Source organism: Salmo salar, chromosome ssa03, assembly GCF_905237065.1.
Source record: "Salmo salar chromosome ssa03, Ssal_v3.1, whole genome shotgun sequence".
NCBI lineage: Eukaryota > Metazoa > Chordata > Actinopteri > Salmoniformes > Salmonidae > Salmo > Salmo salar.
Window position 1 is genome coordinate 83,144,405 of NC_059444.1, and position 19,537 is coordinate 83,163,941.

At 44.9% G+C, this 19,537-nt stretch overlaps 2 protein-coding genes across 3 annotated transcripts in view; both read right to left on the bottom strand.

Annotated features, from left to right (window-relative positions):
* LOC106606479 (TNF receptor-associated protein 1) overlaps window positions 1-2,040 on the bottom strand; it is a 16,456-nt gene extending 14,416 nt beyond the window's left edge. For both annotated transcript variants that reach the window (XM_045715636.1, XM_045715635.1), the window contains exons 1-5: window positions 1,823-2,040; window positions 1,093-1,356; window positions 786-868; window positions 474-614; window positions 58-129 (exon numbers count right to left, since the gene is read on the bottom strand). In XM_045715636.1, the coding sequence (XP_045571592.1) occupies window positions 58-129; window positions 474-614; window positions 786-868; window positions 1,093-1,356; window positions 1,823-1,940 (678 nt within the window). In that variant the 5' untranslated portion in view covers window positions 1,941-2,040. The remainder of the gene's footprint in view (window positions 1-57; window positions 130-473; window positions 615-785; window positions 869-1,092; window positions 1,357-1,822) is intronic.
* Window positions 2,041-2,446: 406 nt separating this feature from the next.
* LOC106601889 (CREB-binding protein) overlaps window positions 2,447-19,537 on the bottom strand; it is a 91,676-nt gene continuing 74,585 nt past the window's right edge. The window contains 13 exon segments of the mRNA XM_045715637.1: window positions 2,447-5,153; window positions 5,156-5,848; window positions 6,805-7,086; window positions 7,448-7,606; window positions 7,911-8,078; window positions 8,315-8,480; window positions 8,816-8,929; window positions 15,776-15,922; window positions 16,271-16,421; window positions 16,608-16,675; window positions 16,769-16,846; window positions 18,262-18,318; window positions 18,731-18,841. Of these exon segments, the coding sequence (XP_045571593.1) occupies window positions 3,441-5,153; window positions 5,156-5,848; window positions 6,805-7,086; window positions 7,448-7,606; window positions 7,911-8,078; window positions 8,315-8,480; window positions 8,816-8,929; window positions 15,776-15,922; window positions 16,271-16,421; window positions 16,608-16,675; window positions 16,769-16,846; window positions 18,262-18,318; window positions 18,731-18,841 (3,907 nt within the window). The 3' untranslated portion in view covers window positions 2,447-3,440.

Below are 19,537 nucleotides of genomic sequence, written 5' to 3' on the forward strand. Positions count from 1 at the left end.
AGGCAGATAACGGGGAAATGTAAGAGATGTAACAAAGATAAAGGGAGCTAGGTTTACCTTGGATCCAGAGCGAGCAATAGTCCCCAGGTTGGCCACCAGCTCCTCTTGGTTCATCCCAACTCCTGTGTCCTAAAAGAGGAAGGTATATTTTGATAAATAGACTGCTGTTAAGCCATCACCAAGAGGAAAGATTTGGTAGTACATTCCTCCCTATCTTTGGAACTACAGCCAGCTGTCAGAACTACAGCCAGCAGGTTTTATAACTGTGCAAGTTCTGTTTCATCCACCAGGTGGCAGACTGTGCTATGCAGAACTTTGAAATGACGAATAGAAAGATCTAACAGTAATTATGTGCATTTTAAGTCGATCAAATTAGCATTTCACGATGATTCATGACTAAAATAATTCTAAGATAGGATAAAAATGTAAATAAGCTCTTAAAAGCATGTTCCCTCATCCTGGTTTGGGCGTACCTGGATGGTGAATGTGCCCTTGGCCTGGTCCGTCTGTAGGTGGATCTCCATGGGGGCCGTGTCGCCCCCTCCCGTTATCAGCTTGTGGCGCAGCTTCTCCAGGGCGTCGCTGCCATTGGAGATCAGCTCACGGATGAACACCTGAGCAATGGGCCAGGGTGGAAAAGGTTAAAAACACAGAATATCTTAGCGTAAGGTTCCTGAAATACCTAGCTAGATACAGCAAGCACATTATCACTGGTCCATCAGTTAGTAATTTATATACATTCAATCAGTTCTCAAGTTGCTGTGACCTGTCAGACCATCACTCACCTCCTTCTCAGAGTACAGAGATCTAGCAACAATGTCCAAGAGTTTCTTGGTCTCAGCCTGGAACTCATGCTTGGAAAAGGTGCCTGGACAAATCAGATTGAAAACTGTTAACTTCCTTAGCTTTGCATACTAAGGACACTAGATGTGGACTGAAGTATATCATAAGCAGCACAAACTATCCAGTGTCCATTAATGTTGCCAAAGCATAATACTATGACAATCAATGGCTAGTGATGTTGAGTTTCAATTGTTAAAGCCCAGAACTGAGAATGTTAGCTAACAGGTCGGAGGTCAGAAAACATATCACCTCGGACATTCTCTGTGTCTTGGATGATTGTGTGCAGGGGTTCTTCAGGATCTTTATCCTCTGCCTCTTGAATATTCTCTACTTCTTCAACCTTCTCCGTCGCAGGAGCTTTCTCAGCTTCTAGAACCTTGTCTGTATCCAGAGGGACTTTCTCAGCTTCCTTGGTGCTGTAGTAGGAAGACTGGGTGAGACCGAGGCCTGGATGGCTGGGGTTCCACATGCCGTTTCTGGACCATTGTTTCTGCTGCTGCATGACATGGCCATCTGTTGACAGGAGGAGATAGGTGGGGTGTCATGCAATCGTCATATTGAATATTCAAACGCATTGAGTGAGTGTCCTTGCCTTGGATGTATCTGATGCAACATGAATGCAAGTTTACAATGAAGTTGTAGGTTAGGCCAAGGATACATCCTTGGTAAAGATTCTGGTCGTCTGTGCTGAGGTACGGGGCAGACATGCAACTGTCCCCATATTTATATACAATGGTCCGGTCACATATGTAATTCATTCACCAGATGCCAAATATCAAAATAAGCTAGCTAGCTCAAACAAAAATAGTTGGATGGATAGTTAGACATGCCAATAAACACCGCATTCCACAGTCGTCGACACGTTCATGTTGCATATGACAGGGAGTGATCTTGTGTAATATAACGTTAGGCTAAGCACGCTAACGTTAGTTAGCTCATATAACTGCAGTGCTTTAACTAACGTTAGCGAGCGGCTTACCTTCACTGAATGGTCCTACAGTCCTACTACCCAATCCTCGTCCAGAAGACAGGAGCCTGGAGTTTGCCCTTTGAGAAGAACCCAAAGCGAATTTGAACAATTTCAGGCACCGAGACATCTTTGACAGAGCAAGAGGTCGTTTGACCTATTCAACACACGCTAAACAGAAGTGCGACAACTGCAAGCACAAGTAGGACCTCTTACAGTCGCACAAAGATTACGTAATTCAAGCTACTAACATATTGCCTGCGTAGAGAGATGTGAGAAATAAATGAAAGGGCATTAGACAGAAGACTTTGGTGCAAATGAAAAACCCCATTCCCAGCATAAGCTACTTTTGCATTAAGACAAATCTACAATGCAAGACAGGAAAAGGTATACATTTGAAGTTGTCAATTCCAAACGTCCCAATATTTACCTTTGATTGAAGGTCATTGTTGTGTATACTGTTAGGGGTTAACTGTGCAGCAATCACTTATTCTACAGTATGTCTGCAACCACCAATATGGCACATTTTGCTGTAAGTAATCAAGTCATCTTTTGGTAAACCATTACATGATGCTGAAGTACAGAAAGTTGCACCATCGCCATGCACACAATACATGTAAAATATACAAAACACCATTGTCTGTTTGCACACAGTTTATTTAACAATATGGTATATAAGTACGAAATGAGTCATTTTTAACCAGTTTGTACAGTGATTCATTCTTCTTTTTCTGCATATTTACATTGTCAACCTGCATGATTTACAACAGTGAACAGTTTCACCTCAATTCAAGTTTAATGCAAGAGGAAAAAAAGATGCACAGAATGCTCTCCAATCACAAATCAGCAAGCAGTCCAAAAGGTACACCCCACCGCCAAGTTCGGGGGGGATCAAGACTTCAGATCGAAGGATAAACAAAGCAACAAAGATGTCCAACATCTTGAGGACAGAAATACTGGTTCCAAGCCAGTAGAAAACGAACATTCCGGCAGCTGTGGATGAAGGAGCATTTGTGAGAGTCAGTTGTTCACACCTGAATGTGGTGTTTGGGTGTGGGATAGTTCCTAGCTCTATACAAATACGTTAATATCCCACAAGGACTCTTCTGCAGTACGGAAAGAAAATAAGTCTCACCTAAAGGCATGTGCCCTTTTTGAAAAATGTTACATTAGAATAATAAATTAGCCAGGAATGAAGAGGGAGCAAAGATGCAAAACCTGGCACAAAAGGTTCAGACAAAACTATTTTACAATCTTCTCAACACAAAAACGCTATGATTTTTTTTGCAAAGGTACAAAATAAAAACATTGAAAAATAAAATGAAAGACTTGTTATGAGAAGGTGTCATTAAAAAAAGTCCATACCAGAGACGTAAAAAAAATAATACAAATGAAAACAAAATTATTTTCATGGCTGGTCTGAACCCCAAAATATGTGTTTCCCCCCCCCCCATTCTCCTCTTTAAACAGCAATAATTATTCAAATCCCTCCGTTTTGTTGGAAGAAATAGCTGTCCCTTGGTTTAAGGAAAGGTTCACAGTCCTTAGGCCTCATCTCTTTACATAGCAGTCAGTACAAAAAGTTGTTTGTGGAAAACCGAGAAAACCAAACAAGTCTCGTCACAAAATGCTACAATCCTTCAACAAACTTCTCGAGTGTGTCCCCTGTGGTGTCGCCCACCATATTCAAGTCATTGCTAAGCCTGCCACGGCTGGGCGTGTTAAGCTGCGGGAGCATGGCGCTCTGCTCGGGCGTGCCCATGTGTCCCTGGTCCATGGAGCCTGGCATGAGGCCGCCCAGACTGGGGTGGGGTGAGCCGGAGTGGAGGTTGGCGTGCTGGGGTGAGGGATGGGGCTGTATCCGGGGGGAGGGGCTGGAATGTGGGGGCGGCTGTGAGGGAGCGTGGGGCGACTGCACCGGGGCTGGAGACCTAACCTGGTTGCCCAGGGCGTTGCCCATTGCCTGGCCAGGCAGGTGAGCTCCTCCCTGGGGCTGTCCTTGGAGCATGTGGGGCTGGGGGCTCATGGAGTTGGCCTGGGCTGGAGAGCCCATCTGCTGCTTCAGCATCTGCTGTTGCTGCTGGAGCATCCTCTGCTGGAGGAGGTTTTGGGCCTGGGGCCCATCCATGCCCATGCCGGGCTGCCCCATCTGGGCCATGGGAGGGAGCTGCATGGCCCTCTGCTGCTGCATGCGGAGCTGGGAGTAGCTGGCTGCTCCTCCCTGCTGCTGGGGGAACTGGCCTGGAAGGCCCTGGGGCATGGCTCCTTGCTGTTGTTGTTGCTGCTGCTGCTGCTGCATCTGTTGCATCCGGAGCAGCTGCCTGCGGTAGAGCTGGGGGTTGCCGTTGTGTGCGGTGGCGTTCATCAGCTGTTGTCCCTGTGGGCCCATGGCGGCCATACCCTGGGGGCCACCAACCTGCTGAGGGCCAGACTGCTGCTGCTGCTGGGGGGACATGCCCACCCCCGGCCTCTGCTGCACCGCCCCAGCCTGCATGGCAGCAGCCATGGCCTGCATCCCAGCCTGGCCTCCCAGGATCGCCTGGGGGTTCTGCTGTTGTTGTTGGGGGTTCTGCTGCTGCTGCTGGCCCGGTAGTTGGCTTGCCTGGTACTTGGCTGTGCGCTGCTTGATGAAGGCGGCCATGAGGTGGGGGTTGGACTTGAGGATGTTGAGCACCTGCTGCTGCTGCTGGGGAGAGCTGGGCGACTTGAGGGTCCTCAGGAGGTCCTGCAGGGCATTGGGGGCAATGTTTCCCGGGATGCCCCGGGGCATGCCCCCTTGTTGCTGGGGCGTCATGCCCTGCTGCTGAGGGGGACCCTGGGGGGGCATGTGGACCCCACCGGGCATCTGAAGGCCAGGCTGCTGCTGCATCATGGGCCGCTGCTGCATCAACTGAGTGGAGTTTCCCTGAGCCTGTTGGGGGGCCATGGGGCCACCTTGCTGGGGTAGGCCTTGCTGCTGTTGTTGGACCGCTTGGGGGTTCTGGAGGGGGTTCTGCTGCATCCCCCCCTGGGGGCCCCACTGGCCCTGCTGCATGGCCTGCATCCCTTGGGGGCCCCGGGGCCCCATCATTTGCTGCATCTGCCCTGGCCCCATCTGGCCTTGCATAGGCCCCACCATGCGGGGGTGGTTGATGGGCACACCGTTGGGCATGTTCATGTTGTAGTTCTGTTGTTGCTGCTGCTGCTGCTTGGCCTTGGCCACCATCTCTATGTGCCGGGCCATCTTCAGAGCAGCCAGCGGGGGCGGTTGTTGTTGGGGAATCTGTTGTTGTTGTTGGGGGGGCATGTTGGGCAGGGGCGACTGCACCTGATGTAGGGGGGAAGACTGGGGCCCTGGCTTTCCCCCCTTGTGGAACCGGGCGTTGGCGGCTGGCTGGTGCGCCCGTTGTTGGGAAAGCCGGGTTGTTGTTGGGCCATGCCGGCTGTCACGTTGGGGGGCGGCTGCTGCTGGGGCTGGCTGATGGGTAAGGAGGGCTGGGGGGTGTGGGTGGGCGTGCTGGGGGTCTGTCCGCCCGAGGTGGGGGTGCCGGGGGTGGCTGAGGTAGGTGGCGACGGCAGGCTCTGAGGTGCCATGCCCCGCCCGGCCATAGTGGCCATTCTTCTCCTCATCATCTGAGCCTGTTGTAAGCGGTGCTGGAGCTGCTGCTGCCTCAGCTTGTGCTTTATGTTCAGACAGAAGGGCACGGGACACTTGTTCTCCTGGCAGTGTTTGGCGTGGTAGCAGCACAGGGCGATGAGCTGCTTGCACACGGGGCAGCCACCGTTGGTCTTGCGCTTGCAACCTTTGGTGTGCTGCACCACGCGCTTCATCTTCTGGCATGAGGGCAGCGAGCAGTTGGCGTTGCGGCACTGACAGGCGTGGACCAGGGACTGGATGCAGCGTTGGATGGAGAGGCGACGGGATTCTTGGGGACTCTGGGAGGCCTCGCCCCCGGCACCGCCCGCTCCGTTGCTGTCGTCGTCCAGCCCGAGGCCCCACTTAACCATCTTGTGCTCGTGGCCCTTGGCAGCGTAGCAGTTGATGCATAGGTCAAAGTCCTGCGAGAGAGAAAACACCACATATCACGGTTACACTCATAATAATGTTTCTATGGTTACACACTCCCAGCCCCGCACACACATACCTGCACCAACTTGTTACAAATGTGATGACATTTAATCACAAAATGTATTTAAGGTCCAGCGCAGTCAAAAACGTGATTTTCCTGTGTTTTATGCATTTCCACATTATGAGGTTGGAATAATACAGTGAAATATTTAAAATTAGGATAACACCCCTTTTAGTGTAAGAGCGGTTTGAAAAGACCACCTGAAATTTCTGCCTGTTTTGGTGGGATGGAGTTTTGGCCTTCCAAGGTGACATAACCAGGCGGTAAATTAGTTAATAGATCAATAAGAAAAAGCGTTCCAAACCTCTGCCAATAACAGCTAATTTTCAGTTTTACCCTCGCCACTCAAGCCACTCCCAGACAGTCCTAAATTCTTCCTTGAGAAATGTCTCTGTGCTAAGCTTCTTTTTTTGGACCATATTGAAACAATCACATTAAGGTAATTAATTGTTACCCAGAAATGATTTGATAGAGATAAAAACGGCTGCATTAGACCTTGAAAATCATTTGACAATTTATCGATTATCTTGCAAGAGCATGTTTCCCCAGAATTCCCACACTGTCTAATTTGCGTAATACCCGCCTCAACATTAACATATACTTTGAATAAACAATAAATTATGCTCCAAGTTAACTTTTTCAGAGTGAAGTATTAACATCATACAAGTGTGATGTGTGACAAAGTATACTATAACAATGTCTAAAAACAGCAAAAAGTCATATACTTCCAAAATGCACAATTTTAAAGTGAAATAAACATACAATAAAGTACATTCTTTGCTTCCAGTTTTAAAAAAGTGAATTGACAATATCCATGTATTACATGCTGTCAGAGCGTGTGTTGGTGTACGTGTGATGAATCGGCACTATCGCCCCCTGGCTTACCTCGCAGACGGTGCAATGCCAGCGCGTCTCCACGTGGTGTTTACACTCGTTGCAGGTGTAGACGAAGCGGTCCTGGCCCTGGTTGTGCAGCTCCACCAACATACACATTGTGCTCCACTTGCACCTCCGCAGAGAGCTGAACTCCCAGTGCTTGTCCCGGGCCAGGGTGAGGAAGGCGTCGCGGCCGTCCATCAGGTCGCAGGTCAGCAGGGGGTCTGGATCCATGATGGGGGGGAGGGTGTTGACCGAGGGTCCCGCGTGCAGGTGGATCACGAAGAACACCTGAGGGAGAGGGTGGAGAGGGAGGTAGAGAGAGGGAGACATGGGTCATCAGATTATCAGACAAAAGAGAGGACAGGAAGTCACAAGCTAGAAGTGGTTGTGTTTCAATATCCACACTAGACCAGTTAGAATGCAATGCATTGCTTTTCATTGCATTGCTTCATTCTAAGTGTTATGTTAGTGTTGGATCAGAGCCTCTACAGATACTGTGACCACAGAAGTCCTTACAAAACTGTGATCAACTGAACTAAAGGCGTGAGAGATGAGGAAGGTAACGGGGCTTTACAGTGTATTTCCCCCACTACAACAACAGATTATCAACAGCAGTGTTATATGAGTGGGTGGAGTGAGTGACATCTACCTCCTTGTGTTTCTCCAGGGTGGAGTAGAGCTTCTGGGACAGGTCATTGGCTACATTGGGCATGCCAGGCTTCTTCTTATTGGCTCGGCTCACGCTGCTCTTGTTTTTATTGGTCTTCTTGTTGTTCTTCTTCTTGGCGTTTTTGCTGTCAGCAGTGTGCTGAGAGAGAGGGGGGGGGGGAGACAAAGCGCTGTTAACAGAAGCGATGGAGGACACATGGACATAAATAAATGGCAAAAAAAATAAAATAGGTCGGTGACATGCTTTGACCAAGTGGCTGTCGAAAGGCAGGACAGAAACCATTATCCGCCCTCTCCTCTGATAGGTAGACGTTTTCACAGTACTGCTTATACCAATGAAATCCTCTGAGACCTCTACAAATTCATAGGACATGGTGTCTAGGGGTCGGATTGGATCCACCCCTCCATCGTACAAAGCAGTCCCTGTCAGCACTCCATCTTACCTCCGGGGTCTCGCAGGACGCCACGTTCTCTTCCTTCTTCCTCTCCTCCTCCTCCTGCTCCAGCTCCTTAATGCTTTCCTCCAGCACGTTGGGCCAGAAGTCGCCTTCGAAGTAGGGCATCTCGTTGGCACTGGTAATACGGTCCTCCGTGGCCTGCTTGAAGATGTCCTGGAGAAGACAGAGCAATGACGTCTGTTACTTGGACTATACAGATGGGGCTGATGGTGTGGGATAATGCCACACTCAAAACAGCATTTAATAAGAAAAGAATGGGCCCATGACAGAAACCACTTAAAAAGACCATTTCTTATTGTACAAATTCCAGACGAGTCCCTCCGAGTTCCAATCCTTTTCCTTCTGTTTGGTGCCTAATGAACACAGCCAGGGTCCCCTTCATGTCTCACCTTGAAATCATGGAGGATCCTCTCTGCGTAGGCCTTCTCCAGCATCTTCCTGTACCACTCCTGCAGCCTCTTGGGCTTGGGGATCTTCTGGTCCTGCGGGTGGCAGTGGAAGATGTAGTCGTCCCCTTCACTGGGGGGGCACGCCCAGATATGACCATACACATAGCTGCACGGACCAGGGATGGAGAAGACAGCTTTTAGGTTCAACGTCAAGTATTTCAAGGTACGGAGACAAATATCTTGGGAATATTCTTTGTTAAGAAATTATTTCAAAATGAGTATGCAAGATTTATCTATTCCTAAACCTGCCTGGACACACAAGAACGGTTTTCCAGACATAAATTCAGCCTAGTCCTGGACTAAGAAGCATGTTCAATGGAATATTCTCCACTGAAAAAGCTTTTTAGTCCAGGACTAGGCTTAATCTGTGTACAGGAAACCAGCCTGGAAAAGCAGTGTGATGATTGAATGGGAGTGTTGTCACCGGTATTGAAAACCTACCCCAGTTTCTTGACGTACTCCAGGTACCCTATCAAGATCTCATGGTAGACTGCCGTCCTCAACGCCCGGGGCTTGAAGAAGTGAATACTGTCCAGATACGATATGTAAACCCGTCTGGAGAGAAGGAGAAACACTAGGTGTTACACTGACAACTATAGCTAACCTGGTTAGCCTGTTGGGGCTAGGGGGCAGTATTTGCACGGCCGGATAAAAAAACGTACCCGATTTAAACTGGTTACTACTCTTGCCCAGAAACGAGAATATGCATATAATTAGTAGATTTGGATAGAAAACACTAAAGTTTCTAAAACTGTTTGAATGGTGTCTGTGAGTATAACAGAACTCATATGGCAGGCCAAAACCTGAGAAGATTCCATACAGGAAGTGCCCTGTCTGACAATTTGTTGTCCTTCTGTTGCATCTCTATCGAAAATACAGCATCTCTGCTGTAACGGGACATTTTCTAAGGCTTCCATTGGCTCTCAGAAGGCGCCAGAAAGTGGAATGGGGTGTCTGCTGTCTCTGGGCGAAGAACAGCAGGAGAATTTGTGAGTGGTCAGCCTGGGGACAGTGAGACTGAGAGGTGCATTCACGAGAATTCTATTTTTTTCCCCCTTCAGCCTTTGAATGAATACAACGTCACCCGGTTGGAATATTATCGCTATTTTACGAGAAAAATATCACAAAAATGGATTTTAAACAGCGTTTGACATGCTTCGAAGTACAGTAATGGAATATTTTGAAAATTTTTGTCACGAAATGCGCTCGCGGGACACCCTTCGGATAGTGACCTGAACGCACGAACAAAACGGAGCTATTTGAATATAACTATGGATTATTTGGAACCAAAACAACATTTGTTGTTGAAGTAGGAGTCCTGGGAGTGCATTCTGACAAAGAACAGCAAAGGTAATCCAATTTTTCTAATAGTAATTCTGATTTGGTGGGTGTCAAATTAGCTAGCCGTGATGGCCGGGCTATGTACTCAGAATATTGCAAAATGTGCTTTCGCGGAAAAGCTATTTTAAAATTTGACACCGCGATTGCATAAAGGAGTTCTGTATCTATAATTCTTAAAATAATTGTTATGTATTTTGTGAACGTTTATCATGAGTGATTTAGTAAATTCACCGGAAGTTTGCGGTGGGTATGCTAGTTCTGAACATCACATGCTAATGTAAAAAGCAGTTTTTTGATATAAATATGAACTTGATTGAACAAAACATGCATGTATTGTATAACATAATGTCCTAGGAGTGTCATCTGATGAAGATCATCAAAGGTTAGTGCTGCATTTAGCTGTGGTTTTGGTTTTTGTGACATATATGCTTGCTTTGAAAATGGCTGTGTGATTATTTTTGGCAGGGTACTATCCTGACAATCTAATGTTTTGCTTTCGCTGTAAAGCCTTTTTGAAATCGGACAATGTGGTTAGATTAACGAGAGTCTTGTCTTTAAAATGGTGTAAAATAGTCATATGTTTGAGAAATTGAAGTTATAGCATTTGAGGTATTTGTATTTCGCGCCACGCAAGCATCCCACCTCACCCAGACAGGTTAACTAGGTGTGTTACACTGACAACTATAGCTAACCTGGTTAACTAGGTGTGTTACACTGACAACTAAAGCTAACATGACGTGTTACACTGACAACTAAAGCTAACCTGGCATGTTACACTGACAACTATAGGTAACCTGGTTAACCAGGTGTGTTACACTGACAACTATAGCTAACCTGGTTAACTTCTTATGGATGGTGGCAGTATTGAGTAGCTTGGATGACTGACATGCCCAGAGTAAACTGCCTCCTACTCACTCCCAGAAACTAAGATATGCATATTATTAGTAGATTTGGATAGAAAACACTGAAGTTTCTAAAACTGTTTGAATGATGTCTGTGAGTATAACAGAACTCATATGGCAGGCAAAAACCTGAGAAAAAAATCCATCCAGGAAGTGACTTGTAGTTTTTCTATCTAATCCCAACTACAGTGTCTGTGGGGTCATTTTGCACTTCCTAAGGCTTCCACTAGATGTCAACAGTCTTTAGAACCTTGTTTTATGCTTCTACTGTTACTGGGCAGAGAATAGGAGCTGACTCAAGCCTGGGACCAACGAGTTGTTTACTGCGCAAGCACGCAGGCGCGCCGCTCCTTTTTCCTCTGTAATGAATACACTATTGTCCGGTTGGAATATTATCGAAGATGTGTATAAAAGACCCTAAAGATTGATTGTGAACATCGTTTGACATGTTTCTACGAACGGTAATGGAACTATTTGACTTTTTGTCTCTGGTTTTACGCTCACGCGTTATGCCTTTGGATTAGTGATCTGAACGCGTGAACAAAACGGAGGTATTTGGACATAAATATGGAGTATTTCGAACAAAAATAACATTTCTTGTGGAATTGGGAGTCCTGGGAGTGCATTCCGACGAAGATTAGCAAAGGTAAGTGAAGATTTATAATACTAATTCTGAGTTTAGTTGACTCCAGAACTTGGCGGGTAACTGTATAGCTTGCTTTGATGGCTGAGCTCTGTTCTCAGAATATTGAAAAATGTGCTTTCGCCGTAAAGCTATTTTAAAATCTGACACAGCGGTTGCATTAAGGAGAAGTGTATCTATAATTCTTTCACTAACTGTTGTAATTTTATCAACGTTTATGATGAGTATTTTTATAAATTGATGTGCTCATTCACCGGAAGTTTTGGAGGGAATACATTTTCTGAACATCACGCGCCAATGTAAAATGGGGTTTATGGATATAAATATGAACTTTAATCGAACAAAACATACATGTATTTTGTAACATTGAGTCCTGGGAGTGTCATCTGATGAAGATCATCAAAGGTTAGTGATTAATTTTAGCTGTATTTCTGGTTTTTGTGACGCCTCTCCTTGCTTGGAAAATGGCTGTGTGGTTTTTCTTGTTTAGGAGCTGTCCTAACATAATCTAATGTTATGCTTTTGCCGTAAAGCCTTTTTGAAATCGGACACTGTGGTTGGATTAAGGAGAATCTTATCTTTAAAATGGTGTATAATACTTGTATGTTTGAGAAATTTTAATTATGAGATTTTTGTTGTTTTGAATTTGCCGCCCTGCAAATTTTTCACTGGCTGTCTTCATATCGATCCCGCTAACGGGATCAAGCCACAACTAAAGCCAACCTGGCGTGTTACACTGACAACTAAAGCCATCCTGGCGTGTTACACTGACAACTAAAGCCAACCTGGCGTGTTACACTGACAACTAAAGCCAACCTGGCGTGTTACACTGACAACTAAAGCCAACCTGGCGTGTTACACTGACAACTAAAGCCAACCTGGCGTGTTACACTGACAACTAAAGCCAACCTGGCGTGTTACACTGACAACTAAAGCCAACCTGGCGTGTTACACTGACAACTAAAGCCAACCTGGCGTGTTACACTGACAACTAAAGCCAACCTGGCGTGTTACACTGACAACTAAAGCCAACCTGGCGTGTTACACTGACAACTAAAGCCAACCTGGCGTGTTACACTGACAACTAAAGCCAACCTGGCGTGTTACACTGACAACTAAAGCCAACCTGGCGTGTTACACTGACAACTAAAGCCAACCTGGCGTGTTACACTGACAACTAAAGCCAACCTGGCGTGTTACACTGACAACTAAAGCTAACCTGGCGTGTTACACTGACAACTAAAGCTAACCTGGCGTGTTACACTGACAACTAAAGCTAACTTGGTTAACCAGGTGTGTTACACTGACAACTATAGTAACCTGGCTAACTAGGTGTGTTACACTGACAATGACAACTATAGCTAACCTGGTTAACCAGGCGCATCACTAGGCAGGTTTCCATTGACCCTTGGTTTATTCAACAAAATAAATGTTGCAACCAAAAAAAACTTTGCGGAATGTGTAATGGAAACCGCAGATACAGGATACGTTTTCTAAAGATCGAACGTATCAAAATGTTGTCGACAGGGGTGGATATTTATTTTGTTAAACGTTATTTATTGCTGCAAATGATGGAAACTGTTTTTAATAAATTATGATTGACAAATTATTTTTAAGGTACGATGTCATCACATAACTAAAGCTCCACTCAACATTTAACTATAAATGCCTACTGCTTGCAAAATTAAAAAAATGCAACTAAGGATTGTCCTGACTTTCAACAATGCCTGAATTGCTTTTCTGGTTGGCTGGCAAGTTTCACCATCCAATTATTTCAGATCTACAGGTGTCCAAGTTTCACCCTGGTGATACGTTGGCACGAGAATTATTAGAATATGGCAAATATTTGTCAATTATTGCATTCTATCCATGCTGGGTTTTGAGGGCTAGCTGAGACATGAAACAGATATGTGGGAGGGCATAAGGCTTCAGGCTGTCACCAATTTATTAGGCCTAATGTGCAATTTGCCTAAATGGGTAATGGAAACACTTCAACCACTTAATTGTTATTCTACACCAAGTAACTATAGCTAAGCTGGTTAACTAGGTGTTTTACACTGACAACTATAGTTAAGCTGGCCCACCCTGCATAGAATCTCAAGCCTTCCACTCTTAAGTCTTCCAATACTCCAGTATGTAGGATACTGTTCAGAAGAGTACATTACGCTGCTCTTTAAAATAATAGTAATAAACTCGGCAAAAAAGAAACGTCCCTTTTTCAGGACCCTGTCTTTCAAAGATAATTAGTAAAAATCCAAATAACTTCACAGATCTTCATTGTAAAGGGTTTAAACACTGTTTCCCATGCTTGTTCAATGAACCATAAACAATTAATGAACATGCACCTGTGGAACGGTCGTTAAGACACTAACAGCTTACAGACAGTAGGCAATTAAGGTCACAGTTAAGAAAACTTAGAGGACACTAAAGAGGCCTTTCTACTGACTCTGAAAAACACAAAAATAAATCTGCGTGAACGTGCCTTAGACATGCTGCAAGGAGGAATGAGGACTGCAGATGTGGCCAGGGCAATAAATTGCAATGTCTACTGTGAGACGCCTAAGACAGCGCTACAGGGAGACAGGACAGACAGCTGATCGTCCTCGCAGTGGCAGACCACGTGTAACAACACCTGCACAGGATCGGTACATCCAAATATCACACCTGCAGGACAGGTACAGGATGGCAATAACAACTGCCCGAGTTACACCAGGAACACACAATCCCTCCATCAGTGCTCAGACTGTCTGCAATAGGCTGAGAGAGGCTGGACTGAGGGCTTGTAGGCCTGTTGTAAACCCACCGTCGCTGGACCAGACTGGACTGGCAAAAAGTGCTCTTCACTGACGATTCGCGTTTTTGTTTCACCAGGGGTGATGGTCGGATTTGCATTTATCGTCAAAGGAATAAGCGTTACACTGAGGCCTGTACTCTGCAGCGGGATCGATTTGGAGGTGGAGGGTCCGTCATGGTCTGGGGCGGTGTGTCACAGCATCATCGGACTGAGCTTGTTGTCATTGCAGGCAAACGCTGTGCGTTACAGGGAAGACATCCTCCTCTCTCATGTGGTACCCTGCCTGAGGCTCATCCTAACATGACCCTCCAGCATGACAATGCCACCAGCCATACTGCTCATTCTGTGCGTGATTTCCTGCAAGACAGGAATGTCAGTGTTCTGCCATGGCCAACAAAGAGCCTGGATCTCAATCCCACTGAGCACGTCTGGGACCTGTTGGATCGGAGGGTGAGGACTAGGGCCATTCCCCCCAGAAATGTCCAGGAACTTGCAGGTGCCTTGGTGGAAGAGTGGGGTAACATCTCACAGCAAGAACTGGCAAATCTGGTGCAGTCCATGAGGAGATGCACTGCAGTACTTAATGCAACTGGTGGCCACACCAGATATTGACTGTTACTTTTGACCCCCCCCCTTTGTTCAGGGACACATTATTCCATTTCTGTTAGTCACATGTCTGTGGAACTTGTTCAGTTTATGTCTCAGTTGTTGAATCTTGTTATGTTCATACAAATATTTACACATGTTAAGTTTGCTGAAAATAAACTCAGTTGACAGTGAGAGGACGTTTCTTTTTTTTGCTGAGTTTATATCATCATCCTCGTTCTGAAGTGTTAGTTACCTGGTGTTGGGAAGGAGTGTATTACTGTTAAGTGTATTTTAAGAAGTGTATTATGTTGTGTTATTACTACGTTATAAAGTGTTTACCTGGTGTTGTGAAGGAGTGTATTATGATGTGTTATTACTACGTTATAAAGTGTTTACCTGGTGTTGTGAAGGAGTGTATTATGATGTGTTATTACTACGTTATAAAGTGTTTACCTGGTGTTGGGAAGGAGTGTATTATGTGTTATTACTACGTTATAAAGTGTTTACCTGGTGTTGGGAAGGAGTGTATTATGTTGTGTTATTACTACGTTATAAAGTGTTTACCTGGTGTTGTGGAAGGAGTGTATTATGATGTGTTATTACTACGTTATAAAGTGTTTACCTGGTGTTGTGAAGGAGTGTATTATGATGTGTTATTACTACGTTATAAAGTGTTTACCTGGTGTTGTGAAGGAGTGTATTATGTTGTGTTATTACTACGTTATAAAGTGTTTACCTGGTGTTGGGAAGGAGTGTATTATGATGTGTTATTACTACGTTATAAAGTGTTTACCTGGTGTTGGGAAGGAGTGTATTATGATGTGTTATTACTACGTTATAAAGTGTTTACCTGGTGTTGGGAAGGAGTGTATTATGATGTGTTATTACTACGTTATAAAGTGTTTACCTGGTGTCGGGAAGGAGTGTATTATGATGTGTTATACTACGTTATAAAGTGTTTACCTGGTGTTGGGGAAGGAGTGTATTATGTTGTGTTATTACTACGTTATAAAGTGTTTACCTGGTGTTGGGAAGGAGTGTATTATGATGTGTTATTACTACGTTATAAAGTGTTTACCTGGTGTTGGGAAGGAGTATTATGATGTGTTATTACTACGTTATAAAGTGTTTACCTGGTGTTGGGGAAGGCGCACTCGGAACCGTACTCCTGGACATGCATACCGAAGAAACACACGTCCACACCGTCAATCTCCTCAAATGCAAAAAGTGCTTTGGTTCTGTAAGGGAAGGTCTCCTGCATTTCACCCGAGTCCACAAACCTGGGGAGACAAACACAGGTAATCAATTAATTTGTGAATTAAACATTTATATAGTGCTTTTACTAGTAAGGGAGAAATCTCCACATCCACATGGAACATCACTCATCATTAACGGTGTAGACGCCTTCTACCACAGAATCTCAGCACTATCAAGAACACTACCGCGCCATCGCTTTCCAACCAAGGTGCATGAACAAAGGGGAAAACTGAAGATGAGCAACTCTTGGAAGACAACTTTATTAGAATAATCCTCAATGAACATCTTTCAACATCATGTCCAATAAACTGGTTTTATACGTATTGATAAGGGGCCATTTCACTGTTGGACCAGCTGCAGTCTTTCCTTACCTAGATTTCATGCCAGGTTTGATCTCAACATTTTTGTCGGAGCTAGCCACCACCCGTACAAACACCTCCCCGGCCTCAGGGTGGTTCTGCCTCTTCAAGTACTTATTCACCCGGTCCTCGATGTACATGCCCAACCTCGTCGTCTGTAGCCCTGCGAGACAGATACCATCAAATACTTTAGTTGTCCTACAGGTTATACAGATGCAGGTCATATCAAAATTCACATCCTCATCACGAGTTACTGAAATAACCTCCATTACACATACATATCACAGCACGTCTACAATGGTGGATCCACTCGGATCGCCACAATTATTCAACACACTCTCAAACTTACTTTTGGCCGCGAACTTGTTCTCTTTCCTCGTCTTGCCGGACTTCTTCAGACAGATGTCGCAAATGAAGCTGAGGGAAAGTGGAAGTGTCAAATAGACAGTCAGAAACGGTGATCAGAAGACACATGGGGCCGTTCGTCTGTTCAGGGTACATGAGGCTTACCCCGATGGCCAGATTACATCATAATGCAGCACACAGATCTGGTGCATCTTCCGTCCACAGTCTTTACATTCAACAAACCTGTGTAAGGAGAGAGAGAAGGCTGGTCAGAGAAGGTACACCAACACCTCGGTCTCCAAGAAGAGACTTTATTGTTCACAGATACTGCAGAGTGGGCAATAGATACAACAGTTGACTGACATATGGGCGTGAGACAAAATACTAAATGTGTTGATAACTGTACGTACAAGAGTCGGGGTCAATTCAGGACTTCAATTCATTAAAATTCGCAATTGAAATGGAATTGACCCCGAACCTTGGTGTACACCCTTTAAAAATGTAGTGGTAAATATTAGTGACTAATAGTAACATAAAAGTTACATCAAATATAATTTTCACCTACCGTAAATTCCGGACTATAAGCCGCTACTTTCTTCTCACGCTTTGAACCTCGCGGCTTAAACAATGACGCGGCTAATATATGGGTTTTTCCCGCTTTCATATTTTTTCTCTCTCCAAAAAAACACATTCTGCGACGTGCTCAGTTTTTTGGCGGCATGAAGCTTTCATTAGACCAATGAAATTGCCGAACGGGTTAAGGTCAAACAACTTTTTAGTTTACTGTTTAGATTAAATCAAGCGCTCTCAAACTTCCCATCATTCTGATTACGGTAGTCATTTTGTCACCCTCATCATAGCAAAGACACGGAGAAATGCATATGATGCAGCTTTCAAGTTGAAGGCGATTGATCTGGCTGTTGGAAAAGGAAATAGAGCTGCTGCACGGGAGTTTGGTCTTAATGAGTCGATGATAAGACGTTGGAAACAGCAGCGTGAGGAATTGACTCAGTGCAAAAAGACAACTAAAGCTTACTGCTAATGTTTTATTTTTTGTTACAAGCCGTGTTTCGTTAAAGCCTATTTATTTTTGTTACAAGCCGTGTTTCGTTAAAGCCTGTGTAAAGTTCATTTGTTTCAATGTACCGGTAGGCACCTGCGGCTTATAGACATGTGCGGCTTATTTATGTTCAAAATATATATATATTTTTTAATTCAGTGGGTGCGGCTTATATTCAGGTGCGCTTAAAAGTCCGGAAATTACGGTAATTCAAAACACTTTGAGCCACCATTGCCCATGTACTTGGGGCGGTCATCTCATGCTCAGTGATCGAATGGAAAAAGCAAGGGACAGGTGCAGGAGACAAGGCCCATACACTATTCACCATCAATGGTTATTCATTTTAATGTCTTTGTTTGACAGATCTCTCAGCTCAGGACAATATTTTCATCCTCAGGTATTTTAAATGCAGTGTATCCACTTGTGTGGCTGATTAGTGTTTTTAAATGGTCCAAATAAAGCCAGTACTGTGATGCATACTGTACATGACGGCTCAACGCCAACGGATTTAGAAGCGTTAAAGCAGAATGAAAAGGGCTAAAACCCCATCAAACAGAAACAGTTTGAGACGTTAAGGTACAGCTACACCAATACTCACGGTTCTGGATCCAACATGTCGTTTTTCTTCTTTTCAAACTGGTCTTTAGATATCATACTGGAGGACAGAGACAACGGATGACCAGTTAGAATCAGTTCTGATACTCTACAGCCAACGCCCCCAACACGCAGACCACTCATATGAATACAGATGCCCTTTTTCCATAAGCTTTGACTATAATGAGCTAAGTCTAGCCCTTCTGGACCCGTATTTATAATCATGGACTAAGGATATCCACTAGGGAAAGATGGAATCAGTGGAGACTTAAGGGCGGTTACTTCCACTAACTAAATGTTCACTCAGTCATGCATTGATGGAAAGTCAAGTTAAGTGAAAGTTAGGATTCGCTCCAGAATGTGGTAAAAAACCAACCTATGGAACTAATCCGAATCAAACAGAGTACTGTTTCCCAGTGTTTTTCCAATGTATTGCCATAAAAATGTTACCACAGATTCCACCATGAACTTACGTCTGTGGCTGTGCCGGGTCGTCTCCCAGGGTGACGCTATTGCCCTGGATCTCATTGAAGCACTTCTCACAGAAGTGATACCTGTCGGCAACAAGGCCATATTTGGGTGAGCTGGAGCGGGCACACACAGTAGCAGAAGCACAGGCAAAGTTGGCAAACCGGCACACGGGTGGCAGAATGGGTGGCGGAAATGGTTGTCAGAATGGCAAAGCATAACACAGGCAGAGGACAGAGACAAGAGGACAGAAAGGCAGAGGACAGACAAGCAAACAGGGCAGAGTGAAGGTAGAACACAGGTTAGTCACCATGGGAATGGTCATGACAGTCATTCACACATCTTCTCATACAAGCATACTGAAATGACACAGGAACGCTAACCATGTTGATGGGAGGAACATGAATGTTAATATAAGCAAAGTAAATCAATAACACATTTGAATATCCATACTTCTGAGTATAACCACTTCACTGAACTACTAAGTTCCACTACTTCTCCACATAAAGCTTTAGGCATATAATATGATCATGTCAGTTGGGAGACTGTTGGAGTGAATGCCAGCCCTGGTGATGTAGGGGAGCGAGGGATGCACCCAGAACACACCACAGACATATGGATCACCTCTGCTCGTCTTTGGAACGTTACATCATTTTTGTTGAAATTACTTTTTAAAACGTGGGTAAATAAGTACAGTGTAAAATGCATCAATGTGCTTCCAGAAGGGATAGAGTAGTTAGCGCAGTGAAGCTCGTTAGGGTTGAGTTCAGAATAACTCCACTACATGCAACTGCAATGCATCGGAATGGATG